Source organism: Hyla sarda, chromosome 8 (genome assembly GCF_029499605.1).
Source record: "Hyla sarda isolate aHylSar1 chromosome 8, aHylSar1.hap1, whole genome shotgun sequence".
NCBI lineage: Eukaryota > Metazoa > Chordata > Amphibia > Anura > Hylidae > Hyla > Hyla sarda.
This window is the reverse complement of record NC_079196.1, coordinates 133,480,525-133,497,442: the sequence shown is the minus strand read 5'-3', so window position 1 is coordinate 133,497,442 and position 16,918 is coordinate 133,480,525. Positions and strand designations below refer to the sequence as shown.

Genomic DNA, 16,918 nt, shown 5'->3' with positions numbered 1-16,918 from the left:
TGAAAATGTTGTGAAAAATTGGAAAATTGCTGCTGAACTTTGAAGCACTCTGATGTCTTCCAAAAGTAAAAACATGTCAACTTTATGATGCAAATATAAAGTAGACATATTGTATATGCGAATCAATATATAATTTATTTGGAATATCTATTTTCCTTACAAGTAGAGAGCTTCAACGTTAGAAAAATGCAAAAAAATATTATTTTTCATCAAATATTTTAATTTTTCACCAAGAAATGATGCAAGTATCGACGAAAATTTATCACTACCATAAAGTAGAATATGTCACGAAAAAACTATCTCGGAATCAAATTTATTAATTATTAAGTATAATTATTATTTAGTAAAAGCATCCCAGAGTTATTAATGCTTAAAGTGACAGTGGTCAGATTTACAAAAAATAGACTTTTGTTTTGTTTCGTTTTTTGTTTTGTTTTTTGTTTTTCTGTTTTCGTTTTTTGCCTAAAGTGCTATCAATGTTTGAATAAAGTGCCGATACATCTAAGGTTAAAAAGGAACAATTATCCGGAATATCAGGTTTATTTAATTCTCTTTCTCTGGAATTACCGGCATATCTTAAAGACTCCACCCAATTGAGAATTAAATTAACTTGACATTCCGGATAATTGTTCCTTTTTAACCTTAGATGTATCGGCACTTTATTGAAACATTGATAGCACTTTAGGCACTCAGGCGATTTTAAATTTTTTAAAAGCGTGTGACAGTTTTAATTCTGATCAATGTGATTTTTTAATTGAAGCGATTCAATTTATTTTAGAGCATAATTGCTTTGAATTCAATGGCCATATTTTTTGTCAGCCTTGTGCGATGTGGACTCGTTTCGCCCCAAGTTATGCAAATTTATTTATGGGGCGATTTGAGTCCCAATACATCACACAGGCTAATTCCCCTTTTTTTAGATATATTTATCATTTTAAAAGATACATTGATGATCTTTTTATCTTATGGACTGAGTCACACCAACAGGCACTACAGTTTGTGGATTTTATTAATAAGAATACTTTTGGACTTACTTTTACCTCCCATTTTTCGGAGTCATGGTTCTTAGATCTGGAAATTTTTAAGGCTACTGACGGCATGATTAAAACCAAGACCCATTTTAAATCTGTGGATGTAAATAGCTTTTTAGATTTTCGGAGTTGCTATTATCCAAGATGGCTCTGAAATGTGCCTTTTGGCCAGTGTTTGCGAATACGTAAGAACTGTACGGATGACTCCAATTTTAAAACACAATCTGTTGTTTTACAAAAAAGATTCAAAGAGGAGTATCCCCAAAAATTTTAAACACAAGCTTATAACAGTACAAAATATTTGAAACAGAGAGATCTGGTGCAATCTAAAATCAAATTAAAAACTGTTAATAATGATACTCCGAAAGAGATTAAACATAATTTCCTCACCACTTTTTACCCCTTAAGGATGCAGGACGTAAATGTACGTCCTGGTGCGGTGGTACTTAACGCACCAGGACGTACATTTACGTCCTGTGCATAACCGCGGGCATCGGCATTGCCCGTGTCATGCGCGGCTGATCCCGGCTGCTGATGGCAGCCAGGGACCCGCCGGCAATGGCCGACGCCCACGATTTCGCGGGCGTCCGCCATTAACCCCTCAGGTGCCGGGATCTAGTGCGCGATTTGAATGAATGATCGGATCGCTCGCAGCGCTGCTGCGGGGATCCGATCATTCAGAATGCCGCACGGAGATCCCCTCACCTTCCTCTGTCCGGCTCCTGGCTTCTCCTGCTCTGGTCTGAGATCGAGCAGACCAGAGCAAAAGATAGCCGATAACACTGATCTGTTCTATGTCCTATCCATAGAACAGATCAGTATTAGCAATCATGGTATTGCTATGAATAGTCCCCTATGGGGACTATTCAAGTGTAAAAAAAATGTAAAAAAATGTAAAAGTAAAAGTAAAAAAAAAAGTGAAAAATCCCCTCCCCCAATAAAAAAGTAAAACGTCCGTTTTTTCCTATTTTACCCCCAAAAAGCGTAAAAAATAAATTTTATAGACATATTTGGCATCGCCGCGTGCATAAATGTCCGAACTATTACAATAAAATGTTAATGATCCCGTACGGTGAACGGCATGGACGAAAAAAAAGAAAAGTCCAAAATTGCTACTTTTTTAATACATTTTATTTAAAAAAAATTATAAAAAATGTATTAAAAGTTTTTTATGTGCAAATGTGGTATCAAAAAAAGTACAGATCATGGCGCAAAAAATGAGCCCCCATACCGCCGCTTATACAGAAAAATAAAAAAGTTAGAGGTCATCAAAATAAAGGGATTATAAACGTACTAATTTGGTTAAAAAGTTTGTGATTTTTTTTAAGCACAACAATAATAGAAAAGTATGTAATAATGGGTATCATTTTAATCATATTGACCCTCAGAATAAAGAACACACATCATTTTTACCATAAATTGTACGGCGTGAAAACTAAACCTTCCAAAATTAGCAAAATTGCGTTTTTCTTTTTAATTTCCCCACTAAAATAGTGTTTTTTGGTTGCGCCATATATTTTATGATATAATGAGTTATGTCATTACAAAGGACAACTGGTCGCGCAAAAAACAAGCCCTCATACTAGTCTGTGGATGAAAATATAAAAGAGTTATGATTTTTAGAAGGCGAGGAGGAAAAAATGAAAACGTAAAAATTTAATTGTCTGAGTCCTTAAGGCCAAAATGGTCTGAGTCCTTAAGGGGTTAATTGTGCCTCCTACTCTATTTGTAGAATTTTGAGGAAACACTGGCCCAGTCCTTAAAGATTTACTACCTAAAGACCCTGGTATCACTTTTAGAAAACCCATGTCTTTACGCAACTTTCTGGCCCCCAGTAAATTGAAAAATATACAAAAACCAGATAGAGACATCCATACATATTTTAACAAGTCCCACAATTTATTGGATCCAGGAAAAGACAAAAAATGCGACAAAAATGTAATAAAACACGTTGCCTTTGCTGTATGATTATACAGGAGGGCCGCAATACATTTGTATCTAATGTCACGAATGAGTCTTTTGATACTAAACACAACTGCAATTGTGAGTCCAGTTACGCGGTGTACCTATTGGAATGCCCTTGCAAACTGCAGTATGTGGGCCTTACCGTTCAGACGGTGCGGTCCCGCATGAATACACACAGGTTCAAAATCAGAAAGGGCTTCCCCCTCCATAGTATATCTCGTCACTTTATCCAATTTCAGGATAAAAAATCCGGAAAACCTTAAGCTGACAATAATAGATCTAATTCCAGCAGATACTAGAGATCGTTTTCGGAAACTTATTAATAAAGAATCTTATTGGATCTATAAGCTCAAATGTCTGTATCCAGACGGGCTTAATGAAACGATTGAGAATACTATGTAAACTGTTACAATTGGAGATTCTCATTTCGTGTGAATTTATATTATTATTATTGTTGGAAATGGTTATTGTATATTTTATTATCGCTACTTACCTGTGACGACTTCCGCCTTGCCCTGTGACCTGTACATCACTTCCGCCTGTTTGGCTGATGGCGCGGCTCTGGAGCAAGATGTAGGTCAATTATCTAATTATGTATACTGGGTGGTTTTACTATATATATGCACTGTATTTTCATATGTTTGAGAACCTGATGAAGACGCCGGCTCTGGCGTTGAAACGCGTTGTTCATATTAAATGTTTTTACCATCACCGCATCTTATCGCTTGAGTGCCATTTCGACTGCTGTGGCTATCCACTGTTTGCGTCTACTTGAATCCCGGTGTGGTTGGAGGAATTGTGCTGTATATGAGACACCAAATCTTAGTGGAGGGATTGGCTGCATTGTGGAGATTCTACTACATGTGATTACCAGTGTTGTGCCTGCCTGCTAACACAACCTCTGGGGTGAGCAATTTTTCATTTTACAACTGATGTCACTCAAGTTGGTTTTATTGCACTACGGAGCGCTCTGTGGGTCTCTTTTTTTTTTATCTTGATAGGCTGGCAATGTTTGTTATCTTTCTATGCAAAAAAACTTAAATAAATACTTAAAAAAAACATCACATCACATGCTGTGGCAGCCATATTGGATTGTGCAATGTTCTGGTCAGAACAATGTGAAAATTAGCACACATATCCACGATCACCTTCTCCACCCTAAGGGGTCAAAACAATCGCGTGATATAGCATTGCTACTTGCTGCTAAATTTTTAAGTATTGTCGTCTATGAGTGCATTTCCGGGTGGTCCTAGCCCACTGGATCATTTAAATGTGCTGAATGTCCGCCTGTATTTTCCAGGTGGACATTTTACACAAAATAGGCAGTGTGAACATGGCTTAAGACACAAGCGTTGTCTGTAACTGAAAGAGCTGCATTGTACTTTCCCTTTAGAGATAAAAATTGCAATGCACTGTAGATTTACACAGCCTAAATGTGATTTCAGTTTTTTTAGTATGTTTGTTGCTACTTCTGCACAGATTTTTACAACTGGTTTCACTTAACCACTCTGATTAGAGGACTAGGGAGGAATTTATCATATGCATTTTTAGTTGAACTAGAGAAAACTGCAACTATTTCCACAACTTGTACATGAGCTCCAGCTGTTGTGCGAATATTTGGGTTTGTTCACAAGCACTTTTCGAATAGGCATGGCTTAGTAAAATAAGGTTGTGGTTTCATGTGAAGGGGGAGTGGGTTTATGGCAATTTACACTTGCAAACAATCATAAATGGATGTTGAAATCTGTTAGTGCAGAACTAGTGGAGATTTCAGCATGGGCACATGGGCTCACTGGATTTATGTAGAGGCGCAAATCCAGCAAACCTGTGTGCTAGCAGGACATTTTGTTAAACGGACACAGTCTCGATAAATGCTCCACAATGTGTGTATATTGATTAGGGGGAAAAAAGAGGAAAATATACCTTTTACCTCATATAATATATCAATACTGGAACTCTTGAGGCATACTGCTCAGACAAACACTTTTCCAGCTACAACCCATAAGCCAACCATTTAATAATCTAGAGTTATTTGTACGTTACTCGATAAAACACGCACCTAAGCTGCTTTAGAAATTCTTTTTGAGTAAGAGGCATTTCCCATCCACCACTGAAAGACCCTCATACTTTTCAAAAAAAGACTTTAGCCGTTACATGCCTATTGTTGAGCAGTGATTACAGTAGTCTTGCACATGACCGCTGAGACTACTAATTGTCTGCAACGGTGACATGTTGGACGTTAGGAAACATAGACCAGAGTGTCTGTCACAGGTTTTATGCAGGTTGGTCGCAGGTTCAGAGAGGTATGTAAAATTATTTTATGTTATTTTATGACATTTGGGCTCTTTAAATTTGTGTTCAAAGGGTGGATAACCCCTAAATTTATACTGACCATTTAAATAAATTCAAGTAAATAAATATTAACATTTTCTTACCTGGAAATAAAAATCTAAGGTTCCCACCATGTCAGTGTGTTCCGGAAAACACTGTGATTAAAAAATAAATAATCAAAAAATTAATATATTTTATACATCACAAAGATCAAAGTTACATAGTTACATAGTTCATAAGGTTGAAAAAAAAGACCATCAAGTTCAACCTATGTCCCTAATGAGTCTCTACTGAGTTGATGCACAATTTCACTCTGATGAGAATATTATTGAAGATCACAATTTCCCATTTATTTTAACTCTTCAAGAAAAGCTAATAGTTTTTTTTTACAGTACGGATAAACCAAATGTATTTGAGTAAAAAATTTTGAGTATAAAGTTTTCAATTTAAATTAAAAATTAAAGAAAGATCTAACTATTTTACTGCTTACAGTTTTGCTATAGATTGTAGGTTCTGTGTAATTCTGTGATGTCTGTTTATGTACTGTACAACCAGAATTGTATAGTGCTGCAGAATAGGTTGGTGCTACATAAAAAGACGGTATCTGTGACTTGACAGTAAAATAAGTGAGAAAAGACCAGAAGAATAGTCCATGGCACTACCGTATAGATGAATTAGATTTTTCTTTTGTACATCAACACAGGGGCGTAGGAACCCCCAGAAATCTGGGGGGGGGGGGGGGCAGCATTTTAACAAGACCCAGCAATGTGAGAATGGTGCCATAAAAAGGGAGGGTCCAAAGAGGAAGGGGACAGAGAGGTGGAACCACTAATTGATGCTTGACACAACAAAATTGAGCTCCAGGCTCCTCATTACAGGTATCGTCAGGGTACAGTGCAGACAGCAATTTTGCCGAGGACATCCCGAACAGCCCCCAGAGCTAACTGCGATCAGTGCCACGCTCTATTAGCCACGGGTCTTAGCCGTTGTTAGAGGCGGGGCCCGACCCGCTATGACACGGGGCCTCGCTGTGGCCCTGCACTATAGAATGGGAGCGGACTCATGATGTACCGGTAGGTCATGGGTCCTGTAAGGCTTAATGAATCCTTAGATAAATGTGAATTGTCGCCCTCAATGGCGGAAGCCAATATTACTCTAAATGCAAATTGTTCCAAAAAAGGGGAAAGACAATCAGCATATGGATGCATTTAGACCGATTTCGCTACTTAGTACAGATCAAAAAATATTTGTGAAGATCTGGGCCAGACATCTGCAACGAGAGATTAACCCCTTAAGGACCAGGCCATTTTACACCTTAGGACCAGAGCGTTTTTTGAACATCTGACCACTGTGACTTTAAACATTAATAACTCTGGAATGCTTTTAGTTATCATTCTGATTCTGAGATAGTTTTTTCATGACATATTCTACTTTAACATAGTGGTAACATTTTATGGTAACTTGTATCCTTTCATGGTGAAAAATCCCAAAATTTGATGAAAAAAATGAACATTTTGCATTTTTCTAACTTTGAAGCTCTCTGCTTGTAAGGAAAATGGATATTCAAAATAATTTTTTTGGGGATCACATATACAATATGTCCACTTTATGTTTGCATCATAAAATTGATGTGTTTTTACTTTTGGAAGACATCAGAGGGCTTCAAAGTTCAGCAGCAATTTTCAAATTTTTCACAAAATTTTCAAACTCACTATTTTTCAGTGACCAGTTCAGTTTTGAAGTGGATTTGAAGGGTCTTCATATTAGAAATACCCCATAAATGACCCCATTATAAAAACTACACCCCCTAAAGTATTCAAAATGACATTCAGTAAGTGTTTTAACCCTTTAGGTGTTCCACAGGAATAGCAGCAAAGTGAAGGAGAAAATTCAAAATCTTCACTCGCATGTTCTTGTAGACCCAATTTTTGAATTTTTGCAAGTGGTAAAAGGAGAACATTTTTACTTGTATTTGTAGCCCAATTACTCTCGAGTAAGCACATACCTCATATGTCTATGTAAAGTGTTCGGTAGGTGCAATAGAGGGCTCAGAAGGGAAGGAGCGACAAGGGGATTTTGGAGAGAACATTTTTCTGAAATGGTTTTTTGGGGGCATGTCACCTTTAGGAAGCCCCTAGGGTGCCAGAACAGCAAAAAAAAAAAAACACATGGCATACCATTTTGCAAACTAGACCCCTCGGGGAATGTAACAAGGAATTAAGTGAGCCTTAATACCCCACAGGTGTTTCATGACTTTTGCAAATGTAAAAAAAAAAAAAAAAATTACATTTTTAAAAAGGGTAATAGCAGAAAATACCCTACAAAATTTGAAGCCCAGTTTCTCCCGATTCAGAAAACACCCCATATGGTGGTTAAAAGTGCTCTACTGGCGCACTACAGGTCTCAGAAGAGGAGTAGTCACATTTGGCTTTTTGGAAGCAAATTTTGCTCGGGGGGCATGCCGCATTTAGGAAGCCCCTATGGTGCCAGGACAGCAAAAAAAAAAAAAAACACATGACATTATATTTTGGAAACTAGACCCCTTGGGGAACGTAACAAGGGGTAAAGTAAACCTTAATACCCCCACAGGGGTTTCACAACTTTTGCATAGGTAAAAAAAAAAAATTACAGAAAATGCTTGTTTTTCCCAAAATTTTACATTTTTACAAAGGGTTAAAGCAGAAAATACCCCCCAAAATTTGAAGCCCAATTTCTCCCTATTCAGAAAATACCCCATATGGTGGTGAAAAGTTCTCTACTGGTGCACTACAGGTCTCAGAAGAGGAGTAGTCACATTTGGCTTTTTGGAAGCAAATTTTGCTCTGGGGGCATGCCGCATTTAGGAAGCCCCTATGGTGCCAGGACAGCAAAAAAAAAAAAAAACACATGGCATCATATTTTGGAAACTAGACCCCTTGGGGAACGTAACAAGGGGTAAAGTGAACCTTAATACCCCACAGGGGTTTCACGACTTTTGCATATGTAAAAAAATAATAATAATTTTACCGAAAATGCTTGTTTTCCCAAAAATTTTACATTTTTACAAAGGGTTAAAGCAGAAAATACCCCCCAAAATTTGAAGCCCAATTTCTCCCGATTCAGAAAACACCCCATATGGTGGTGAAAAGTGCTCTACTGGCGCACTACAGGTCTCAGAAGAGGAGTAGTCACATTTGGCTTTTTGGAAGCAAATTTTGCTCTGGGGGCATGCCGCATTTAGGAAGCTCCTATGGTGCCAGGACAGCAAAAAAAAAAAAACACATGGCATTATATTTTGGAAACTAGACCCCTTGGGGAACGTAACAAGGGGAAAAGTGAACCTTAATACCCCACAGGGGTTTCACGACTTTTGCATATGTAAAAAAATAATAATAATTTTACCGAAAATGCTTGTTTTTCCAAAGATTTTCCATTTTTACAAAGGGTTAAAGCAGAAAATACCGCCCAAAATTTGAAGCCCAATTTCTCCCGATTCAGAAAACACCCCATATGGTGGTTAAAAGTGCTCTACTGGCACACTACAGGTCTCAGAAAAGAAGTAGTCACATTTGGCTTTTTGGAAGCAAATTTTGCTCGGGGGGCATGCCGCATTTAGGAAGCCCCTATGGTGCCTGGACAGCAAAAAAAAACACATGGCAATATATTTTGGAAACTAGACCCCTTGAGGAACGTAACAAGGGGTAAAGTGAACCTTAGTACCCCACAGGGGTTTCACGATTTTTGCATATGTAAAAAAAAATAAAAATTACCGAAGATGCTTGTATTTCTAAAGATTTTCCATTTTTAAAAAGGGTAATAGCAGAAAATACCCCTCAAAATTTGAAGCCCAATTTCTCCCGATTCAGAAAACACACCATATGGTGGTGAAAAGTGCTCTACTGGCACACTACAGGTCTCAGAAGAGGAGTAGTCACATTTGGCTTTTTGGAAGCAAATTTTGCTCGGGGGGCATGCTGCATTTAGGAAGCCCCTATGGTGCCTGGACAGCAAAAAAAACCACATGGCATTATATTTTGGAAACTAGACCCCTTGGGGAACGTAACAAGGGGTAAAGTGAACCTTAATACCCCACAGGGGTTTCACGACTTTTGCATATGTAAAAAAAATAATAATAATTTAACCGAAAATGCTTGTTTTTCCAAAAATTTTACATTTTTACAAAGGGTTAAAGCAGAAAATACCTCCCCAAAATTTGAAGTACAATTTCTCCTGATTCAGAAAACACCCCATATGGTGGTGAAAAGTGCTCTACTGGCACACTAAAGGTCTCAGAAGAGGAGTAGTCACATTTGGCTTTTTGGAAGCAAATTTGGCTCGGGGGGCATGCCGCATTTAGGAAGCCCCTATGGTGCCTGGACAGCAAAAAAAAACACATATTATATTTTGGAAACTAGACCCCCTGGGGAACGTAACAAGGGGTAAAATGAACCTTAATACCCCACAGGGGTTTCACGACTTTTGCATATGTAAAAAAAAATTTTTTACCGAAAATGCTTGGTTTCCCAAAAATTTTACATTTTTACAAAGGGTTAAAGCAGAAAATACCCCCCAAAATTTGAAGCCCAATTTCTCCCGATTCAGAAAACACCCCATCTGGGGATGAAAAGTGCTCTGCTGGCGCACTACAGGTCTCAGAAGAGAGGGAGTCACATTTGGCTTTTTTGAAGCAAATTTTGCTCTGGGGGCATGCAGCATTTAGGAAGCCCCTATGGTGCCAGGACAGTAAAAAAAACAAACACATGGCATTACATTTTGGAAACTAGACCCCTCTGAAAATGTAACAGTGTTACAGTGAGTACTTACACCTCACAGGTTTTTTGAACAGTGGGCCGTAAAAGTGAAAAATTTGATTTTTTTGCACTATATTGATAGTGCTACCACAAATGTTTCATTTTCACATTGGGTAATAGGGCAAAAGGCCCCCAAAATTTGTAGAACAATTTTGTCTGAGAAAAAAAAATACCCCATATGTGGATGTAAATTGCTCTGTGGATGCACTACAATGCTCAGAATAGAAGGAGTGAAAATTTTGTTGTAATTGAAGTCGGGGGTCATGTGCATTTATAAAGCCCCCATTGTGCAATAACAGCAAAAAAAAACACATGTGACCCCATTTTAGAAACTACACCCCTCAATGAATGTAACAAGGGGTACAGTGGGAAATAACACCTCACAGGTTTTTTGAAAAGTGGGCCATAAAGTGAAAAATGTGATTTTTTTTTACAGTAAAATGCTGGGGTTACCCAATTTTTTACATTTTCACAAGGAGTAATATGAGAAATTGGGTTACAAATTTTGGAGGGCTTTTCCCCCTGACTATAAAAATACATCCATATATCGAGTAACGTGCTGGGCGGGCGCACAACAAGGCTCAGAAGTCATAGAGGTCACTTTGTATTTGTGGTCTATGGCATATCAGTAGCTGATGGTTACATACATTCCGAGGAAAATACAAAAATGAAACACCCACATGTGACACCATTACAGAAAGTACCCACCCTGAGGAATGGGTATAGGGGTAAAGAGGACATTTTTAATGCACAGGTGTTTCCTAAATTTATTTTCCAGGAATGGATGAAGGGTAGCTTTTGAAAATTGCAATTTTCAACCTATGCTCTGCTTCATTTTTCTGGGAACAACTAACATGTGACTCCGAATTGTCGCCTGGAAATACGACAGAGCTCAGCGAGAACTCTTCGCATTTGAGGCGGATGTTTGTTACGGACCTAACAGTTACATACATTCAGAGGAAAATACAAGAAAGGAACACCCACATGTGAACCTATTACAAACAGTACACTCCCTAGGGAAGGTGCATAGGGTGCAGTGGAGATTTGGAACAGACGGGTGTTCCCTTCATTTATTTTCCAGGAATGGATGGAGTGTACTATGGGGGGAAGAAAATTGCAATTTTACTGATATGCCAATTATTTTCCCAGAATGATGAGTACAGCCAAAAGTAAAAAGGATGCCCGCCCCAAACCCTATACTCTGATTCATCATTCTGGGAAGGGGATGTGTGGGGCCGTCCCTATTCTGTTACCTCAAATGCGCAACCTGCTCAGGTGGGGAGAGAACGTTGCGCATTTGAGGCAACTGCAAACCTCCAATGCTGTTGACTCTGTGTCCCATGACCCATTTTTTGGGGGACAAAGATATTATGAGGGGAATTGGGAAATCATTTTTGGGTTTGATTTTTTTGGGGGTAGGGTATTTTGGTATAAAATTTGGAAGACAATGTACCCTGGACTGGTACATTGGAGCCGAATTCTGGGGATTGAAATTTAGGGCAAAGGATGGAAAATTTAGTACTCCATGGAAGTGTGATACTCCCTGAAGCAGCCTATGCAGAGGTCCGGATGATCGGGGCAAGTGTCACACTGAATGGTGGTGTCCCTCCGTCTCCCCTTTCTGTGACACACTCTGCATCTTTTCTGGGTTTGTCACGACCTTCCAGTGTTGGGGATCACACCTGGAAAGTGTTGGCCGGGGACGATACGGGGACCTAAAGTTCCAGAGGTGCTCTGACCCGCTCTTTGGCGGTCACCTTTAGAACTACCTCTTGGAACTGCAGGTATGTCCCTGTGTTGCCAGCGTTCTGGTACAGTATAAAAGAGTTGTACATGGCAACCTGTACCATGTAGACCGCAACCTTTTTATACCATACGCGTGTTTTCCGCATGGAGTTATATGGTTTGAGGACTTGATCAGAAAGATCAACTCCCCCATATACCGATTGTAGTCCAGAATACAATCGGGCTTGAGGACCGGTCCCGCGGTACCTCGCACAGGGACAGGGGTGCTGCCATTACCATGAATTGTGGTGAGCATAAGGACATCCCTCTTGTCCTTATACCGGACCAACAACAGGTTCTCATGGGAAAAGGCACGGGACTCACCCCGGGGGATAAGAGTATGTAGGGAATGATGGGGCGGAAGGCCTCTTTGATTCTTCCGGACTGTCCCACAAGCGACCGTTGAAAAGAGAGGGATACTAGTATAAAAGTTGTCCATGTAAAGGTGGTAACCTTTATCTAGCAATGGATGCAAAAGGCCCCAAACGATTTTCCCGCTAACACCCAGAGTGGGGGGACATTCTGGGGGTTCAAGACGGCAATCTCGTCCCTCATACACTATAAACTTGCAAGTGTACCCGGAGGTACTCTCACAAAGTTTATACATCTTCACGCCATACCGCGCTCGCTTGGTAGGGATGTATTGCCGGAAGCTGAGTCTCCCCTTGAAGCTGATGAGAGACTCATCAATAGAGACCTCCCGCCCCGGGGCATAGGCCTCCCAAAATCTGGCCCCGAAGTGATTGATGACCGGCCTGATTTTATACAGGCGGTCATACGCGGGATCAGTTCGGGGGGGGGACATGCCGCATTATCAGCATAATGCAAACATCTCCGAATGGCCTCGAACCGGGAACGTGCCATGGCCATACTGTAGAGGGGTGTCTGGTAAAAGACGTCCCCACTCCAATATAGCCTGACACTGTTTTTTTTTTAACTATACCCATATGCAGCGCGAGGCCCCAAAAGGGCCTCATTTCGGCTGCATCGACTGGAGTCCAGCCCCCGGGTCTAGCTATAAGTGAGCCCGTGTTAGCGGCGACGAACTGTTGGGCATACAGATTCGTCTGTGTAACCATCAAATTAACAAAGTCGTCACTGAAAAAATTTCCGAAAAAGACCTTTTCAGTGAACCCGGCGATGTTAATTTTGATTCCTGAGTAGCCAACAAACTCAGGAATCACGGGCTCGTGGTCCGCTGGCTCAGCCCAGTCAAGTTCCAGGGGGACTCATACTAGCATGGGGCACAGGGTCAAGGGCAGGGGAGGTTTGCGGCACCGCATGGCGGCGAGTTGGTGGCTCATCATCAGAACTAGAACTGAGATGCTTTCAGAGTCGGAGGCAATTATGTCATATGCCTCCTCCGCCGAAAACACTCTGCGGGCCATTTCCCTACCCTAATGGGGATACGGGTGATGTGTGTGTGTGGGGGGGGGGGGACTTTATTGGTGTGTGTGCTGTGTGTGGTGTGGTGCGAGACTACCTCCCTAACCCGCCCTAACCTAACCTAACTAAACTAACCCGCCCTAACAGAAAAAAAATAAAAGGGGGACTTTTAAAAAAAAAAAAAAAAGGGGGACTGCTAGCGCAAAAAAAACCCTGCACCAAAAAAAAAGCGTTTATCTAATCAGTGGTGTGCGCACTGATTAGCACTTGTGGCGGCGGAGGGCACAGAAGTCAGTGGGGGGTCCGGCCACTCAGCCCAGAACAGTGGCTGGTGGCTTGTACACAGACCCCCACACAAAAAAACCCCTGAAAAATTAAATAAAAAAAAAACCCGAAAAAAATGCACCCACCTGAACCAAAAAAAATAAAAAACGCTGATCAGTGAAAAATCACTGACAGCGGTGGGACAGGCTGCACACACAGGTACGGTCCGTCCACACAGTACACGTCTGCTACTGGTGGCACGGACCGCCTATGGGTGCAAAAAAAAATAATACGCGTTAACCCGAAAAAGGTGCCTTTACCAAAAAAAATTAAACGCTGATCAGTGATAAATCACTGACAGCGGTGAGGCACGCCGCACACACACACAGGTACAGTCCGGCCACACAGTACACGCCTGCTACTGGTGGCACGGACGGCCTATGGGTGCAAAAAAGCGCTAGAAAATCCGAAAAAAAGCGCCGGCACCACAAAAAAAAAACGCTGATCAGTACTAGGACTGATCAGTGGCGGGTGGGCTTTAACAAACGGTGGCGGACCGCTCTATTATAACTAAGAGGGTCCACACACACGCTCAGGGGAAAATAATAAAAAACAAATCTGCGCCCAAAAAAAAGGCTGGCGGGTCGGGGTCACTCAGCTAAAGGTGCTACGGACCCACAGACACCCACTGAGGTACGCCGAAAAAAAATCGGTAATGATGAGCAGGGGGGTAATGATGAGCGGGGGGGGGGGGTAATGATGAGCGGGGGGGAGGTAATGATGAGCAGGGGGGGTAATGATGAGCAGGTGAGCAGGGGGGGTAATGATGAGCAGGGGGTAATGATGAGCGGGGGGGAATGATGAGCAGGGGGGGGAATGATGAGCAGGGGGGAATGATGAGCAGGGGGGGTGATGAGCAGGGGGGAATGATGAGCAGGGGAAAACACGGGAAAGGGGGAGGAAGGAGGGGGGGCAAACTGAGAATCAAGGGAATCAAAGTTAGGGGGATGATGAGGCACACGCAGGGACTGCAGTAGCAGTTTTTCTGTTTTTTTTGCAGGTAAAAAAGAGGGAAACCTAGCCTTAGGGGTCTCTGGGAGCAGGAGTCTGGAGGAGGACTTAGGGGTCTGGGGGAATTAGGGATCGTCCACACTACGAACTTCCACCAGCAGAATTTCGCTTGTTTTCTATGGGATGCTGCTGCTCTGTGCACACTACGGAAGACACAGTGTGTGGTAGTATTATTTTTAGAGGGCATGATGTTTGGCAGTATAATATACAGGGTACACAAGGTTTGGCAGTATTATATTTAGGAAGCACAGTCTCTTGAAGGGTTATAATGATTGTTGTCTTTGGGATGAGGATCAGCTGGCAGAGTGAGGAACCAATGATGTCCAGGCATCAAACTTTACAGAGGAAGATAGAGCTGGAAGAAGACATGGCGTCTGGACCAGATGAAAAAGAAAAGGAAAGACAACAGAGAAGACGTCTCCTGTGAGTCATTTTATGTTAGTGTATTCTCTGGACTGTCCCATTAGGTCTCTCCTCACTTCTAAGTTTTGCAGTAATAATGGATGAAACTGTTCCCCAATTTGAGGCTCCAGCTGTTACAAAACTACAACTCCTATAATGCCTGAAGCTCTCCAGACATAATGGGTGTTGTAGCTTTGCAAAAGCTGGAAAGAGTGACTTGCACTGAAGTGATTTTAGACCATGCAGACCATTTTATTTTAACGGGGGCCTGACTCCAGTTCCACTCAGTGATAGGAAAGGGGGGGGTGCATCATAATTAAGTGCTCAGTCTTCCAGGCAGCCTTAATCTGGCCCGGGGGGGGGGGGTTACTTTTGGTTTCCCCACAATAGGCGGAGCAGGACAGGGAAACCTACAGGGACCGGCGCCGAAGGTCACTTACCGATCTGCGGAGGCTGCGGACGACGGTGATCGGTGGGCGGCTATGTCGTGCGGCTGGCTCCCTGGATCCTACGGAAGTCGGTGAGTTGCCTAGCAACATCTGGAGGGCTACAGTCTGAGACCACTATACAGTGGTCTCTGTACTGTAGCCCTCCAGATGTTGCAAAACTACAACTACCAGCATGCCCAGACAGCAGTTTGCTGTCTGTGCATGCTGGGATTTGTTGTTTTGCAACATCTGTAGATCACTGTGCACTGGTTTCTAAATTGTAGACCTCCAGATGTTGCAAAACCCAGCATGCCCAAACAGCAAACAGCTGTCTCAGCACGCTTGGAGTTGTAGTTGTGTAACTCCAGCATAACTACATCTCCCAGCATGCCCTTCGGCGATTAGTAGATGCTGGGAGTTGTAGTTTTGAAACAGCTGGAGACACACTGGTTCAAAAATACTGAGTTAGGTAACAGAACTTAACTGAAGGTTTTCCTTCCAACCAGTATGCCTCCAGCTGTTGCAAAAGTACAACTCCCAGCATGCATGGTCTGTCAGTACATGCTGGGAGTGTTGAAACAGCTGGAGGTTTGACCCCCCCCCCCCCCCCATGTGAATGTAGCATTAAGTATTAAGTATTTATTTAATTTTGCATATAAAGTTAACAAACATCGCCACCGGCAAAATAACACATACAAAAACAGAAAAGAACATCACCATCCACAGGTCCCAACGCACCTCGGCAACCAAGAAAAGCTGGTTGGGTAAACCAAAGGGTATCATAAGGTACATGGAGGTTACTCCGAGGCCCCAAGAGGGAACCAACACCCCAAGAGGGAACCAACAACCAGGCACACATCCATTCATACTTCCCGTCACCCTACAACCCCCCCCCACCCCAGCCCGGAACCCGATCCAGCTGCAGATTTCCCTAGCAAGCTACTGAGATAGGCCCCCCAGCCTATCGGCCGACTCTGCCACCAACAGCCAGGGGGGCCACACCATATCGAACTTCTTAGGCCACTTACGATTAACATAAAGGGCCTTATACAATGGGACATACTTGTTCACCAAGGCTATCCAACGAGACAGCGGAGGGGTGGATGTATCTTTCCAAGTCATAACTACCACCTTGCGGGCACAAAACAACAGAAAACGGAACAACAACCTTCTATGAGCGCTGAAAAATCAAGTCATTAATAACCCCCTAAAGACAAACTGAAGGGCTAAACACAGAGGGAAATTCCAAATGCTCACCCAGGAAACCCATCACCTCCCTCCAGAAGGCTGCAATAACAGGACAATCCCACACAGCATGCAGAAAGGTACCAATATCCGTGGAACATCGAAAACAAAGGTCAGAAGGGGACAAGCCAAAACGCTTAAGCCTAGCGGGAGTATAGTACAACCTCAGAACATATCTAGATTGGATCAACAAATCCCTGCTACTAACAACAGTAGAATA

The 16,918-nt window shown here is 41.9% G+C and overlaps 1 protein-coding gene across 1 annotated transcript in view; it reads right to left on the bottom strand.

The window, feature by feature from the left end:
* The window catches only part of LOC130284872 (glutaminase kidney isoform, mitochondrial-like), a 1,293,621-nt gene that overhangs the window by 340,008 nt on the left and 936,695 nt on the right, over window positions 1-16,918 (bottom strand). The window contains exon 11 of the mRNA XM_056535756.1: window positions 5,432-5,482. Within this exon, the coding sequence (XP_056391731.1) occupies window positions 5,432-5,482 (51 nt within the window). The remainder of the gene's footprint in view (window positions 1-5,431; window positions 5,483-16,918) is intronic.